Source organism: Cucumis melo, chromosome 9 (assembly GCF_025177605.1).
Source record: "Cucumis melo cultivar AY chromosome 9, USDA_Cmelo_AY_1.0, whole genome shotgun sequence".
NCBI lineage: Eukaryota > Viridiplantae > Streptophyta > Magnoliopsida > Cucurbitales > Cucurbitaceae > Cucumis > Cucumis melo.
Window position 1 is genome coordinate 4,562,764 of NC_066865.1, and position 17,593 is coordinate 4,580,356.

At 31.3% G+C, this 17,593-nt stretch overlaps 1 protein-coding gene across 5 annotated transcripts; it reads right to left on the reverse strand.

The window, feature by feature from the left end:
- Positions 1-4,153: 4,153 nt before the first annotated feature.
- LOC103498122 (E3 ubiquitin-protein ligase RGLG2) lies at positions 4,154-9,766 on the reverse strand. 5 transcript variants are annotated; one of them, XM_008460615.3, is made up of 13 exons: positions 9,426-9,664; positions 8,894-8,942; positions 8,499-8,761; positions 8,080-8,164; positions 7,848-7,988; positions 7,656-7,772; positions 7,473-7,570; positions 6,768-6,847; positions 6,558-6,663; positions 6,242-6,369; positions 5,731-5,938; positions 4,520-4,576; positions 4,154-4,405 (listed from the first exon to the last, which is right to left on the reverse strand). In XM_008460615.3, the coding sequence occupies exons 3-13, from the start codon at positions 8,739-8,741 to the stop codon at positions 4,325-4,327; spliced, it is 1,344 nt and encodes a 447-aa protein (XP_008458837.1). In that variant the 5' UTR covers positions 8,742-8,761; positions 8,894-8,942; positions 9,426-9,664; the 3' UTR covers positions 4,154-4,324. The 5 variants fall into 5 exon arrangements, with proteins under 5 accessions (XP_008458837.1, XP_008458838.1, XP_008458835.1 ...); XM_008460616.3 differs by having other exon boundaries at positions 8,871-8,942; XM_008460613.3 differs by lacking the exon at positions 8,894-8,942 and having other exon boundaries at positions 9,426-9,766.
- Between the last annotated feature and the right edge of the window lie 7,827 nt (positions 9,767-17,593).

The window sequence follows — 17,593 nt, forward strand, 5'->3', positions numbered from 1 at the left end:
GATTAAAGGTATGAGAAGGAGTTGAGAGGTTACCACTGTCGGTATTTTGAATATTTAAAGATTGGCCATTTCCCACTGTGACAGTTTCCTCACCATTATAATTGTTGGATAGGTTGAGATTTGCCAACTCATTCGTCATATGAACGTTACATCCATTGTCAGATAGCCAAAAATTATTAGTAGAAGATTGAGAATTCATAGAATTTACCGTCATTGCCGCTAGTTGAGAAGGTGGATGTCGGCCTTGATATGAGAAATTCATGCGATTGTAGCAATCGAGAGCTCTATGTCCTTGTTTTTGGCATATTTGACAAAAAATTTGTCCTGCTGCAAAATTATTTTCATGATTGAAAATAGGCCTATAAGTGGGAGCCGACCCAATAAGCCAACGGTGATGGAAGTGGCCTGAAAAAAAATTGTTGGCTGGAGAGAAATGGATTGGACGATGGTTTGGGCTGAAGATGTCATTGGGCTGAGAGTGATGAAATGGGCTTTTGGGCTGTGAGAAATTTGCTCCATGCGATCCCAGAAGAATAAGTTGGATTTCCACGAAATTGAGATTTATTTGGGGAATAAAAACTAGGGTTATTTTTTCTACCTCTTCCACGACTTCTATGAAAATTCTGCATGGCAACATTAAAGGCGGTTGGAGAAGCTTCAGTTGCGAAAGATTTTCTATGTTGATTCCTCCGAGATGAGTAAGGTGTGAAGCTCTTCAAGGGAGATGGTATTGCTTCGGGTTCGAATCGATGTATGGAAGGCATTAAAGGCGCAGGAAGACCATTTAAGGTATGAACCAAGATTTCTTCTTCAAGAGAGAAACAGATGCAACGACGAGTTTGTCAATAAGTGCTTTGATTCGAGAGGTATATTGTTCAATCGTTTGACATATTTTTTTTTATGGTGTAAAGGGCAAACCTAAGGTCGAGGATATTGGCTCAGGTATTGGAAGAATGTCTCTTTTCTAGAGCGACATGAGCAAGAGCAGAGGGTGATAAGGTGGCGTTGATAAGAGTGATGAGGGCTTGGTCACGGGAGAGCCATTGAAGATATCCTAGATTGGTTTCAGTAGCCGATGAAGGTAAGAATTTGGGAGGACACGGAAGGGAATCGTCAATGTGGTCAAAAAGGAATGAGCTTTGAGAATGGAAGAAACTTGGTATTTCCATAGAACATAATTTGTGGAGTCCAAGCGAAGAGTTACGAAGTTGCAAATATTGGATAGCAAGAAAAGGGTGGAAGTGGGAACGGTTTGATTTTGTGGTGATGGCTCTGTGGGAATGGAATTGGTGGGAATTTCAGTGGTGATCGGATCATTTTGAAAGCTGGAAGTTGTCATTGAGAGAAGGTATGTAAAAAAAATTAGTTTGAGACTAGCTCTGATACCATGAAAGAAATGTGAAACAAATTGCTGCTTGATTTTTTTCATTGATAAATGTTGCTTATTTATAAAATTACAATGAGGTAAATATGGTAAAAAATAATGACAATTGATTACAATTTAATTTACAATTATGAGTTTAAATTTTCCACAGTCTAATTAAATTGTCTTATACATTTAGAGGAGGAGTCTTTAATTATATTTGATGTGGTAGAGATAGAGCAATCCATATAATAACTTCTTCCCTAATTTACTGGGACTCAACTAATTGATTCACCATTTTAACAATCTTATTAATTTCAAAATAATCAAACTAGTTTTCATTGAATCTCAATCATACATTTTTCAATCATAATAACCTTACTTGAATTTTAAAATAAAAAATTATTATTTTAAGATTCAAAATTTAACCATCTCAACCATAAATAAAAAATAAAAAAAATTATTATTATTCAATCTCAACCATAAAAAAAAATATTTGTTAAAAATGAAAAATCTCAAGAATAATCTCAACGGTAGAATCTTAGCATATATTTCATATAAAAATAATCTTTGTAGAATTTCAAAATAAAAAAATTATTATTATTTTAAATTTGAGGATCTCAACCATTTTTCAAAATTGGATAATCTCAACCATAGATTTTATATAAAAATAACTTTAATTTAATTTGAAAATAAAAAATTATTATTGTTCAGGATTTGAAAATTTATCTCAAAATAACATTTAATTAGTTGAATCTCAAAATAACGAAATTATTATTTATTATTATTTTGAATTAGAAGAATTTCAACCAATAATATACAAAACAGTTTTTATATTTCAAAATAACACCAATGCTTAATTGTTTTATTTCAAAACAACAAAGCTAGAAACCCTTTAATAATTAGCAAATTAAAATCTAGTTTTCATATTAGAACTTCTGTTATTTTTTAAATTTGAAGTTTTTTGTTGTGAACTCCAAACTTTGAAGAGTCTTGTTCAATGGTAAATGGAATGAAAACAATCGTTATCATAACTTCCATTTAGGCGAAGTGCATGTCCCATTGCACACATCTTTCAACAGCTTGTTTATCTCATTCTATCTACCATTTTTTTCTCTTCTAAATATTTAATTTCTCGAATTACATTATATCGTGATGGTTGTTGCAATCCTAATGTCATTACTATTGTTGAAGACAAAGATGTGTTATGGTTATTGTCTCCCATTTCTGATTTCTCTTCTGATCCTATTTCTATTGTTGTCGACCATGTCCCATCTCGTTCATCAAACTTTCCTATTTCGGTTTCCTCATCAAAAACTTCAATTCTGCATCTAATGGTGTTGACTTAGTAAATTTGGATTCGTGTGCTGTAGACCTCTACATAAAAGAAGCTTCAATTTTTAGCACCAAAGATGGCTTGAAGAAAGTTATTTATTTTGTTTGCTATTTAACGTAATTTTGAGCTTAGGACTGTTTGCTTCAATCAAACTTCTCTTGAGCTTTCTTGCAAAAACACTTTTTGTCAATAGTTTCTTAGATCTTCTATTTATAAGAAGAGTTCTTTATGGATTGTTCGGAAGTTTTATAATGTTCATAAATGTGCTATTGACGTTGTAAAGAATTCTCATAGACAGGCAACTTGATGGATAGTATTTGAGTGTATGAAGACATTATTCAATTTGAATTCCACGACTCCATGTCGTCCCTTAGACGTAATAAGCTTTATGAAAAAAAAAACATGGGGTTGATGTTAGTTATGATAAAGCTTGGAGAGCCCGTGAGCTTACATTAAACTCGGTGCGTGAATCTCCAGAGTCATCATATGCGTTTTTGCCTGCATTCTCCAATGCATTGATTGAAAATAATCATGGTAATTAGCTCTTTATAATTACAGTGTCATTAAAAAAAGTTTATCATACGTTTATTGACGCATGTATGTCTTACTTTATAATTACAATGTCATCACATCATATGTATATATGTATTGTTACTTTTTTATTTAAGTACATATACAGCCCAAGATGTAAATGATGATGACACATTCAAATACTATTTTATAGCTCTTGCTCCTTCAATTCATGTATGGGAGTATTGTTTTTCGATCATTTCACAGTTGATGGTGCAACATTGAAGAACAAATATAAACGATTTAAAAAAAAAATTAAACGATCGTATATAGGAAATCTTGAAAAAAGTTATTTAGATTGGAATAACTAAATGTAAACGATCGTATAGAAAGAGAGTAAATGATTGTGTCAAAAGGTAAACGACTGTATAAAGAAATCTAAACGAGTGTACCAAAAAAATTAAAAAAATCGTGTACCAAATTTTTTTAAAAAAAATCATTTAGATTTGAGTCCTCAAATCCAAACGATGTGCGTAACCAAATTAAACAACAAAATTAAACGATGTAATTAAAAAGATAAATTATAGTCATATCTAAACGATCGCATATAAATTGCTAGAACATTTTTAGTATTTTACACTTTTTCCATTTTTAAAATTATTCTATAAAATGTAAATGTTTTGCCTTTTTTTATATTTTTTAAAAAAATCTCAATTTTGAATGTACATCAATTTTAACTTTCTTTTTTTAAAATGAACAATTTTATAGAAAAGAGAAAAAAAATACAACCCGACAACTCGTCCAACCTAACCCTATTTTACAGATTGGGTTGGGTTGGAAACTTAATTATAGTTATTCGAGTTGCAAATCTAGTTGCCAATCAAATATAGGTTGGATTGAGAATATCTTCCAACCCATTGACACCTCTAGTTAAAAGATCTGCATTGTGACGTCAAATTTGGAACTAGAGTTCTTCAAATTACTCAACTATGCAATTCAAGGGTCAACACAGATGGTATATTTGAAGAACATAACCCAAACATCTATGGACAAATGGATTCAGACAGGGCATCATTTTGGATCAATTAAGGAATAAATTACAAAGAATTTTAGCTTCAGTAGAGCTTTATCCTGGTGTGAATGGCGCTCCTGCATATCGGACAAGTCTGGAGATCTTGTCCACATTCACAACACGTCTGTAATGAAAAACAAGCACACAAACATTCATTATTCAAAGCATTCAAACTTGGATTTGTTGATTCATGTTGTCTGTCCATAATAGTTGAAAGAAATTGCCATATATATCTCACCTGGTGTCCACAGCCAAAAGCCATGTCCTTTGGATTGGTCAGGCAAATGGGGCAGACCTGTTCAAGATCAGTACAATGTTAGCCCTTTCACAGCGGGAGGGTTTTTGTTGGCAACTTATCAACTGTTATTGTTGCACATATTCAGAAGAAAATGAGAATGAAATTGCATTATAATATCAAAAGAGAACTATTAAAAGTCATTAACCATTCTAGAGTCTTCCCTCTAGTCAATATTAGAGCATGTTTAACTATTTGAGCTATGATTAGGTTAACATTCGAGAGAGGTTTCTATTTTGTCCTTATGATATTAGTAATTTATCTAATTTTCCTGATCTTAACAGTATCCTTAAATTCAGGGGATGAACGGTTAGAGATGGAATCTAGCGATAGCACGACCACAGCTGATCGTGCTGAACTTGGTTGGGAAAACAAGTTCAGAAATCTAATGTGGGGAAGCCAGGCCACGGCTATCATGAGTTGGACTGAATGACGGGTAGACAAACTTCATACATAGTCTAAGATCTAATTTAGATTTTCGGAAACATGCCCTACTAGATCACTCTGATGGAGTAGTTTGACCCTCCATCTCAACTTTACAAGATAAGGATTTTAAGCAAGCTAGTTATTTTTGCTATTTTGTGGAACAATTGTTTGCAAAAAAACAAAAGAATACATTCTAACGTCTCTCTCTTTACATGGGTGTTAGTTCTTTGTAGTCTCGTCACCCTTCATAGACAACTGTTTTTTTCTTTATATATACCCGATGATTAAAAATGATTGCCAGAAGGCCCAGAACACAAACACCTTTTACACATGTTAACAATTATGCTATATCTAAACCACAAAATGTAGAAACTAAAGGGAGGAAAAAGAAATATACCCGATGATGGGAACTTTTGCATATAAATGTCTTGAACATGCTATTAAATAACACCATAAAAATTTCTTGCAAAAGCAAATGTACTTAACACCAAAAACAGTAATGGTTGCACAAGGCGAAGCAACAAGAATGCACAATTTGAATTGAAGTGCAATTAGTATTCTTTTCGCACTATTCACTTTTCATGAAAACGTCCTTTCCTTTCAAGCTAGAAATGACCCCCACTATGAAACAACTACTGCATTATATGCTAACCATGATCCGTCAGATCACAGAAAATATGAAAAACGATGAACAAAAACATGTCAGGCAAGATTAAAATTTAACCGACCTGGTTGTCATAAGTTGAGCTTGCTACAGGAGGTGCTGTACTAGTAGGAGTAGGATTTCTGTTTACAGGGAAAGAAGGCACACTTGGCTCATAACTGGAAGACCAGGTAGGCTTTGAATTACTAAAAGATTTTGAACTATTAAGAGAAGCTGCGCCGTAGACTGGTGGAGGAAGTGCAACTCTCTGGGGAGATATACCCTTGCGACCACTGTTCCAGTAAACAAAAACGTTATCAATGGAAAAGAACGAGAGACATAAAGATCATTTCTGAGACCTGTTTCTAAAACATTCATAAATAGGTTCTGGGTCAAAACTGTTTCCATCTAATTTTATATCTGCTAAGGAAAGATAATTTGTAATTCTGTATTTATCACTTTTTTTCATTTCACTAATATAAAATTCTCTTCTCATAATTTTGAGTCAAAATACTAGAAGATATAAAAAATCAATCGACAAAAAAATAGCTTCAGATGAGCCAAAAAAAGAAAGAAAAAAGGAAGTAGGCCCTTACCCCAAAATATCAAGTTCTATTGTAGCTTTGTACTGGGAAGGAATCTCCATTAATGCTGCAAGAGCAAACTCGGTTTCTTTCCGAGATGAGGGTATATTCTTTGACATAATTTCCGTGAAATTTACAAACTAGACACAGAGAGAGAGAGAGAAATAATAAAATGAAACAGAACCTTGATAAGAGAGGAACACATATCTGTGATTTAAGCATCCATGAATACTGAGTGTATGTATGCATATATCATTTGCATATGTGGGCGGGCACACACAAATAGGTATATCCGTATGCTATGATGGATCAGAGTAATCGTACTAACCTGAAAGTTATCAAATGCACGCGATGGAATATTATCATCGAATTCTCTCATCGTATCCCAGGGGCCATCTCCAACTCCAACTAAAACAATCGAGAGAGGGAACTTGCTGCAGTGAAATGAATGCATATATTATTATCATCAATAGGACACAAGTGATTAGAGCTATAGAGTAAATAGGGGAGCAGAAGAATGTAAGAACATCGTTTTCACCTTGCTTCAACAATGGCATCAACAGTCTTCTGTTCCTGAGGACTAAGCCTCCCACGTTCTGTATCTACACTTCTAGTCACCTGAGCATATGGAAACACATTTAGAAGACATGAAGAAGCAGACAGATGATCTCAAGCAAGTTAGACGAGGCGAGAGCATAGAGATTCTTAGGTAACACTAGGATTCTTTTTCCCTTTTTTCTTGCATGTCTGCTAGAAAGACAGAAATCGAAGAACCATTCCCTTGACATTCTACAAAGATGGGGTAGAGCTGGTCCAAAGGCTCTCATTAGCATGTTCACCACCAATGTAACAAGAAAATTATGAAAGGCATCATAATCTCAGACGCAGGCTTAACTTATTACGTGAAAGACTCGAGACATTTCCGACTTAAGCATGGTAGACTTCATAAGCAAAACATCCCAAGGATGTTGTCGTTCTGTTAATTTTTATTATCATAGAGCTCTGTACATGCTGACAGGGACAACACCATATTCTTTTAGGCTCTAGGAGATGTCAGTCACTCTAAATTTCGTTTTCCAGCCTTGACATTTTCTTTATAGAAAACTACAGAGTAGCAGCAGCCAGTAGTAATAGCAGAAGAAGAAGAAGAAGAGAAGAAGAAAAAAAGGTGCTCGTTTAACGCCTGCTGCCCTAATACCTAACTCAACATATCAGAAGCAGGGAACCGGACATTCAGACCTACCTGTCCATCTGCAATTATTAGCAAAACATGGTACTGGCCACCACTCTGCTCGACAATGGTCATGGCCATTTCAATAACAGGTGCAAATGAAGTTGGACCTATCACAAAACCCGGATAAAAATCCATATGAAAGGGAGAAGTCCTTCAAATATAAGAAAGACTCTATAGACGTATACAACAAACCTGCAAGTCGTAGATGTGGGGCAATTTCTTGATAACGACTTAATACTTCTTCAAATCCATTGCAAAACCTCTCCTCTTCTGGGAAGAAACTGAAGACGTCTTGATCGTGAGTTGACGCTGCCAATTCAGAAAAGTGAACACCACAGTTCTTTAATGATAAAGAGCTTTGCAAAGAAAAGAAAAGATACCAACCATCTCCAAACCCAAAGCAGGGAATTAAGTTGTCGTCATCAAAAGCAGCTAATGTCTTTCCAATAATTGATATTGCCTGTTGATAAGGATTTGGCTGGTCTCCAATGTGATGTAGACTTCGTCTATTAAACGACCTTGCGCCTATTTGAAAGTATAAAGGTCAAACTAGAATGTCCCACCACAAATAATAGGCCATAGTTTGCAATTCTGGGCACAAAAATTAATACTTCACCTGTCCACTCGTTGCTCTTGGTGAAATCAATGCCAACAATAAGATTGGAAGACTCGAGGCCAGCACGCGCAAGAGCTTCTGTTACCTGAAAGGACAGAAGATTACTTAACCTCTCTAAGGCCCAGTACGATGACGCCTTTATTTCAAAAATTGAACTTTTTCTTTTTTATCAATATCTCCTATTCAAGAATACTTTGAAAATCTGAGTTCCAGAAAATGTAAAACAGGTTTCTCGAAACTTCTTTTTTTATTCAGTTTTGTTGGCTCGAAAGTACAAGGCTAATAAACAAGCTATGAACAAAAAACCAAAAGCACAAAGCTTTCCTTTTCTCCCAAAAAATCCTATGCAAATCCATCATTCTCCACTCCATAAGGGTTATGTATCAATCCCTAATCAAACCCTAAACCATTTACATTACCTCTTCTAAAGAATTGTAATTATCAGCAATCCTCGAGTATTTTCTATCCAACCTCCTGCCATTATCAACATTCCCATAGCACTCTTGAGAGGATGTATAATACTGCTGAGAAGGATAGGATTGCTGAGGCACATAACTTGGGGTCTCATGTCCATATGACGATTGAGCATACCCACCACCACCCCATGAGGAAGAAGAAGTTGAACGATACGGCGAGGCCTCCTTTGAACTTTTGGCCCCCATCAAGCAGAACAAAGAAGTCTCTGCAAAAGAACCCAACAAAATCCTGCTCTATGAATATCAATGCAAAAGTATAAAAAGAAATTGTAGGCAAATAAAAAATTCGATCTGCAATAAATTGTTACAACTTACAAAAGAAAAAGAAAAGTATACACCTCCTAATTAAATACTGCAGACGCGTGTAGGAATTGAAGGACGAAATGTCTGAGAAAAATTGAATAGGAAAAAAGTATTCAAAAATCAAAACAAAGGGCGGCACCTATGACTTGTTCACGCAAAACCGTGAAACCAAGCCGACTCAGAAGATAGACTTATCTGTTAAGTTTCTTCAATACCAAAGTCTATAGTCTGCAGACAACTCAGCCATATCCCTTAATTTACCAACAACGAAAACAGCCAAATATAGAAAGTAAATAAACACAAAATTCACTCACCACGAGCGCAGCACAACCTAAACAAAAATAAAGAAACCCCCAAAAAAATCATTAGTGGGCTTGTCTAATTTTTCATCACAATTGAGTTTTTCTCCCAGCATTGCAAATTTTCAACCACTTCAAGCCTATAAACATTAGATAATCGAAAACCCAAATCCCAAATTCTAAATAGTTGCAAGAAAAAGAAAGATGCATTACAACAAACACCGTACGGGCGATTTCTCAGATTCGATACAAAACATAACAAGAATACCTCAGCGGGGAGAAGATGGAAATAGAAGCATCTTGAAAGAGAATAAAATGGTTGGAGGGGTTGAAGAGGTGGGTTTCAATGGCGGATTTGAAGCAAAACAGTGGAGTTTTGTAGGGGTTTCGGTTTAAGCGGAGCACATGATTGATTGTTGAATGTTGCGTCTAAAAATTAAAGAAAAATAAATAAAGAATTAGGCATTATTGAAGACATCCGACGGCTTTATAATAAAAAGTTGAGAAACTTTAGCGCAATTTTAGCTTCGTTGAAGTGGGCATTACCCCATACAACATGCTTGCCACCATGAGATCTGCTGATTAGGACACTTTGGTCCTATCAAAGTCTTCCTTCCTTTGGAGATACCCTCCCAACAATATTTATCTTGACAGGGAATTCTTAAAAGATTGGTATCCAAAAATCTTCTTAAATTGTTTTCTTTTTCCAAAACTACTTTTCTCATTCTTTAAATTAAAATTTGATGATAAAGAAAGTGTATTTAAAAGTGTAAATTAAATATTAAAAAAGGGTTTTTTATAAAATATAACAAACATGTGAAATATATACTATATTGTATAGAATAATTTTGAAAGCGGAAAAAGCGCACAGGCTTACAATGAGAAATACAAAAAATACCTCAGTCAACATGCGATTAGTCGATCGACGATGTGTAAATTTTCTTCTAAACGATCATGATACGCGATCGTATAAGAAATGATACATGATTGTGTAAGAAATGATATAATCGTGTAAGAAATGATATGATCGTGTATGTAGTATCAACACCAGCCACACATGCGTGTATAATTTTTTTCTAAACGATCATGATATGCGATCGTGTAGGAAATGATTAATAATACACAACTGTTAGTTCATGATAAACGATGGTTTTGAAAAAGCCCTAGTAAACGATCATGTAGATGATGATACATGATCGTGTAGTTCATGATACACGATCAAGTAGTTCATGATAAACGATGGTTTTGAAAAGCCCTAGTAAATAATTGTGTAGATCATGATACATGATTGTGTAGTTCATGATATACAATTGTGTAGTTTATGATATATGATCATGTAGTTCATGATAAATGATGGTTTTGAAAAGTCTTATGATAAATGATCATGTAGTTCATTTTTGTCCATGACACATTGAAAATATAATCTAAGATTGATGATTAATTGAAAACAAAGATAATAATAGCATAAGTATAATAAGAAGAATAATAATAATTATACAACAATGATCATGATTTCAAAAAAATATAAAAGAAAAATTACAGAACAAGAAGAGAAAGAAGAAATTGGAGCCGCACGAAATTGAAAAGTGGCAAATGAAAACCTAAAATAGTTTTGAAAATGGTCGATTTTTATGAGGATTTTTATTTTATTATACAGTTCGTAAATATTTTTGTGTTTTGTTATATTTATTAATATTAACTGTTTTAGAATGATTTTAAATCAATAAAAGTGATTAAAATGGTTTTACATGTTTGAAGTAATTTTAAAATAATTTAGATCAATCAAATCATTTTGATGACATGAAAATTGTTAAGTAGAAGTTTAAAAGAAAGTATTTAATTAATTTGTACGGAATAAATAGTTGTTTTCAAAAGTGTTTCTGAACCTAATAAAAATGATCTTAAATATTAGAAAAAATTTATACAAAGCAAAAAGTGAACTTTTCTCTTTAACTTTTTATTAGTCTCTTGTTCAAGTAGATTTTTTCATGAGTCATATAACAATCTGAGCTTTGAAAAGTTTGAGATCCATTATCACACACCATGGTTTATTTAAGCCAATTTATTCCCATTTTAATTTATTAGTTTAGTTTAGACATTTTTCTTTAAAGAAAAAAAAAACACTTTTGAATTAATCAATTAATTCATTAAATTTTAAAGAAATTTCGATCAATCACAAAATGTCACGTCATTTTTCAAATTAGCGATGATATTACAAATCATTAAATTTGAGATTGATTTTAAGTAGAAGTGTGTTCAAAAATAAAATTGAAAAATTGAAGACAAAAATTTATTAGATTTTAATAATGTCAATTGCCTTCCCGACAACAATTGGATTAATTAACAAGCTAGTTTGGTACATAACTAGTACGCTCAAGTTTAGAAAGTTCAAGACTTTGATGATCCAAATATTATATATTTCAACAAATTGATCATCTCTTCGCAACCAACAAGTTGAAATATCAAGCAAGAGGTTGATCCAAGGCAATCAACATAGATAAATCCAAGTCGATTACCAAGCCAATGGTTGATCCAAGGTCAACAACAACCCTAATGATTAAAGTTTATGCATGTGGGGGAAGGAACCAAATAATGAAAATTTTTATATTACACATCAATAAAATTAAGTTTATTTTCACGAATTAAATTTTATTGTCGAAATCTTGCGGGAATACACACAATATTTCTAATTAGTTAGAAAACGTTGAAGTCAAATTTTATTTGACCTTCACATATAGTAAATTCGTAATTTGGAAAAAGACACGATGACAAGATGAAAAGATCTACAGACCAATGAGATTTTTATCACACGGGACTCTGATGTTTAAATTAGAAAGTGTGATTATATAGTAAATAAAGAGTTCTAGTATTATAATTGACTTACTTCCCCTAAAGTCATAATAATGTATTTACAGTGAAACAATGACCTAGGGCATCCATATCTAAGTTTTAGAGTCATATTAGGTTAACTATTGAATCAAAGCCTAGGCATCCATTTATCAAATTTTGAGTTTAAAAGGATGTTCTTTTAGGCTTTTGATCAAAACCACACTCTTTTCAAGGCCCAAACAGGTCATATACTTCACTAAACGAAGATGGACATCAACCTTGACCTCGTCATTGGTCGAATTCAAGGAGTTTGGTTTGAACTTTTAACTCAACTCATCCTCTTTTCATGGTCCAAATACATTGTTGTATGCTCCATTCACTTACTAGGAAGTGTTAATCTTGATCTCATTCTTGGTCGAGACCAAGGTCAATCGCGCTACTTTGGTTGAAAGTCAAATTAACCATTTTTCTTAAGTCCATTTATTCCTTTGCCCAAATTACTTGTCTATCTACTATCGATTTCTTGGATCGGTATCTTTCTATTCTTTGTTCGGTTACTTTTACTTTTTAGCCTAAAAGTTACTCATATTTAGATTTTTTTTTTCTTTTGATATGTACTTCTCAAGAAAAAAAAAATGTAAAAATATTTTTGCTTTTTGCTTTTGAATCCTTCTTTCCCCACACTTGGTTTTCTAATTTCAAATTAAATTTATGACTCTTGTTTGGTAACTATGTAGTAATTATTGTTGGACTTTTTTATTTTAAAAATTTTGTTTGCTTTTTCATAATATTTTACTCATGATTTTTGTATTTTCTAAGTAAATATTTGTATTTATAGCTGACTTTTCGAAATTAAACACATATTTATTATTTTTTTAGTATTCAAAATTTTGGGTTTAATTTTATAAAGTTCCCTAAAATTTAGGTTATAAACCAATCTATCAAGTTGTGTTTATAGATATCATTTTCAAAAATAAAAAAAAACTAAGACACTTTTAGTAGCTATTTTGTTTTTGGACTTTTAAATTAAAAAATTAAACATATTTCTTTTCGGTACAATGATTTGCATGTTTTAATTATCACGGTTGAATTCTTAACCAAATTTCACAATTTTTAAGGCACTATTTGATATCCATTTCAATTTTTTGTTTTTGTTTTCTTTTCCTGTTTCTTAATTTCTATTTTTAAATTTTTGCTTATCGGAAACAAAAGTTATATATGTTCGGTAATTGATTTTATTTTCTGTTTTTGAAAAACAAAATGTATTTTTTTAAAAACTTTTTTTTTAAACTTTTCCTTCCTAATTTTAAAACCAATATTCTTGTTTAAAAAATGCAAAAGTGAAACAAATATCAAATACACCCATTCTTTCAAAATTAATTTTAAAAAACAAAAACAGAAAACAAATTAGTCACCAAACCTTTCATAAATACTATTTTTTTTAGTTTAAGAAAAAGTAGTGTCCATAGCTTATTTTTCAAAAACAAAAACACAAATCCAAATGATTACTAAACGAAACTATAATTATATATCAAATAGGACTAGTTTTTTTTTCTTTCATTTTTTCGAAAATTAAGTCTATAATAATACCTCTTTTCCCTTCAAATTTATTGTTTATTTTAATCTTTATGAATGTTTTCAAAAAACGAAGCAAATATTTGAAAATTAGAAACATATTTATTTGATTCTGTTATTCTTTTTCTTTTTAAATTAAGTAAAATCCAACTTTTACCTTTGAGAGAAAAAAATCCAAAGTTTTAGGAGATAAATACATTTATGCTCATTGATTGTTGTTTTCTACAAGAATATTGAGGATTGAGATGTGATAATGAGAATATTAGGTAGAAACATTGTCGGTGGGTCAAATTTGAATTTATATCATTAAACTTTATAAGTAAATATTAAAAATTGAATGCTCTAAAGTAATATATTAAGAGTTTTCTTAAAAGAGAAATATAAATATTAATTATATATTATCGAAATAATATTTTCTCTAATGGGTCATTTTCATTTATTTCAACTGTGATATTTAATGTCTTGAGAAAAAAAGGAATTATAAAGATTAATTAGTGTAATGAACACTCAAGATCACGAATAGTCTTCAAAGACTTAATAAAATGGAGACTAAATCCAATCAAATGGCAAATAATATATATCAATTTATTTTATTTGGTAAATTACCCAAAAAAAAAACCACTAATCTATTTACAATTACATGTTTAGGTGAAGTAAAATTAGATCTTTTAAACTTGCATAATTATATTAATTTTAACATTTGTATAAGCTCACGATTATTATTTATGGTTCAATTTTTACTATTATTGTGTTTTAAGTTTGGAGTTTAATTTAATTTTAATATTTATAAAAGTTTAAGAACCAATTTTTATAATTGAGTAAAATTATAATTACCGACATATTTGAAGAGTAAATTTTATAACTTATCCTATTTTTTAGCATAATGAAAGTTACGTCAATTACTATTTTATTAAGTTTGTTTTATCGTTAAAAAATAGATGCGTTCTCATCGAATAAACAATAAGTTAATGAAAAAAACAAATATAAATATATGCTAATTAGTTTCTAATACATAATTTAATTGGTTTTTCAATTTTGTTTTATTATTTGAAAAGTTTACATTTTTGATTAAATTGTCAGACTTAGTGAAACGTAAAAATGGGCTTATGATAAACTTTTATTTTATGGTATTTAGTATTTGTAAAAATCTTTTTATAAAAGAGTTATGTATGTCAAAAATTAAAGAAGAATGTTAAAAGTTTATGCCAACTATTTAAAAAGTTTATCTAAACATACTCTCGGAATTTTACGTTTGAATTTCTTTTGAAAATTACCTATATGTTAATTCTAATTAATAATTCATTTTATACTTCATTTGAATAAATCTACTTACGTGTGAGGATTGAAATTGATTTGTATATAATTATTAAAGATGATTATCATAACAAAGGGTCTATATTAATTTATGAATGAAAAATTATGAGTTGAATGGATACAAATTATAAGGTTAATCTGCTAATTATGTCCACGTGGATGCCACATGTGTCATCATATTTTGCTTCCTGTAGTCGCATTAAATCGTGTGTAACACGCACGTGTTAGATTAAGAAGTTAAAGTATCTAATCTACAATCTGATATGGCATATGTAAAATTCTAAATCATTGTGTATTCCTATCTGTCATTTTCTCACCATTGTCGATCTGTAGTTTTTTTTTGCTGCCTAGGTTAGAAATTTTATGAAGTCTTTTTTTTTTTGTTCTATATTATGAAGTGAATTATAAGATCTATAAATGTAAAGAATTTTTTGGGTGGGGATAATAGATCTATAGATTTAATGGGTTTTTTTTTTTTTTTTTTCACGTAGATTTTTATCAATTTTTTTTCTTCATAATATATATTATACTTATATTCAAGAGATCACAATTTTCTTTCTTTTCTGTGATCTTGTTGGATTATTTTAGATGTTTGGACTGATTTTATTTTGTACTATGTATTGATTTGGAGAGATTTTTTTTTAGCATTTGGATTGATTTTTTGTTTTTAATTGGGCTGGTTTGAATTATTTTTTTTCAAATGATATACAACAATATGTAAGGCTGCTGGAAATGAATATTGCTAAATGCTATCGGACTCTATGGCAAAGGTTATGGGAATGGAGAACCTTTATCCCACATTGGAGAATATAGCAATACCTAAATAGTATAAATACCAATATATACAACATGCTATTTAGTGTTAGATAAAAATTTGTTGGTGATATACGATTAAACTGCATTTAAAACTGAAAATACAAATTTTTATATACAAAAGACTAATGTATGGGTTACACAAGTTTGTCCTTTTTTTTTTTCATTTTTAAGAGGAACAATTAATTAATGTATTCTGTTATGTTTTTTTTTAAAAAATTATTTAGTTTCTTTTTAAAGAATTATTTTAAAATTATCTTTAAGTTTGGAGAGATTTCTGTTTTTTTCTTACTGTGTGACACTTTCTCTCACATGAAGATTTCTCTCTGTGACACTTTCTCTCATACGAAGATTTCTCTTTGTCATTTTCTCTCACATGAAGATTTCTCTTTTGTGATACTTTCTCTCACATGAAGATTTTTTTAAGAAAGATATTTGTTTTACTTCATCAACAAGTCGGCCAAAAACCTTTAAAAATTATTTTTAACCAAAAATCTTTAAAGATTTCCTATTCCAGTTTCAAGTTATTCCTTTTCTATCTAGAAAGTTCTTTCTTTCTTCAAGGTATTGAATTAAGATGCGGTCAAGAAAAACCTATAGAAAAATCTTAAGACCGATTCAAGTTATACGAAGATAAAAGATTTAATGAAGACCTCAATAATTAAATGTGTTCAATTATAAAAGTCAAGGGAAGCCTGATATTGAACACTTTACTAATTAGAAGTTTAATATCTAAGTTTCAATTATTCAAATCAGAGGAGTCTGACTATTTTAGTAAATAGTATGTTTAGTAAATAGTCTATTTACAAAATAATATTCATTTGAATCTTAATAAAATCTTCTTACCTTTAAAGGTTACGTGATATGCATTGAACTAGGAACTTATAATATACTTTTTTTTTTTAACTCATTCTAGCCTAAATAAAAGTTTATTTTATTGAGTTGTGAAAAAGTAAAATGAAACGCGGCAAGGGCTGCAAAACAAAGAAGTAGTGTCCTTAGAAACAAGGACCTTAAGACAATAAGGAAAATAATGAAACCAAGAGCAAGACCCTCCATGGAAATTGGAACCCCTTTTAGCAAGAAAATTGGCAGCACTATTAAGAGTCAGATAGATAAATTGAACCTCCAACTGAGAAAAACCCACATAAAAATCCTAAATTTCAAACAACTAGAGTCCAACTTCAGAGATGGAATATGAGTTGCCCTGAATAAGCCTAACAACAACTGAAAGGTAGTCCAAAAACAAGAGCGAGCACCAAACTAAGGTGCATATCTCAAGCCACTAAAGACCCTTCTTAATGGTCAGAGTCGTTTCCGCCAATTAAGATGCATATCTCAAGCCACTTGAAGACCCTTCTTAATGGTTAAAGTAGTTTTCGCCAACAGAGGATCACACGCAATTGATTTCTTCAGCGCAACAGCTCCCAAAATATTACCGTCAGCTGTGATCACCATGATCTCAATATTAGTAACATCCTCTCGAAGCCAAATAGGTAGTATCCACAGATATCACACAAACACGTTTAGGAACTCTAGACACAGATTGCACAACAGAACTATAAAGTTGAATTTTTAAATTGATAATGATACAATTCTTGAAATTTTAAAATATAAAGTGATATTAAAAATAAAATAAAGAAATAATACATAAAATTACTACCCTTCGTAGATATCAAATTCAAGTGAAATTACTAAAACACACTTGTACGCACCCAAAAAAGTAGGCTGGCTCTCGCTTGTTTAACTTGCTCATCTCTCTCAAGCTCGCAAGGTTGGGTGTTGCTCTTGCTTGACCTCTCAATCTCACGCGATCTCTCTTAATCTCGTGCTATTTGTGTCGCTCCTCAGTAAACCTTGTTTGGTTGGTGTTACTCTCGTCCATCTCCGGTTGGTATATATCTT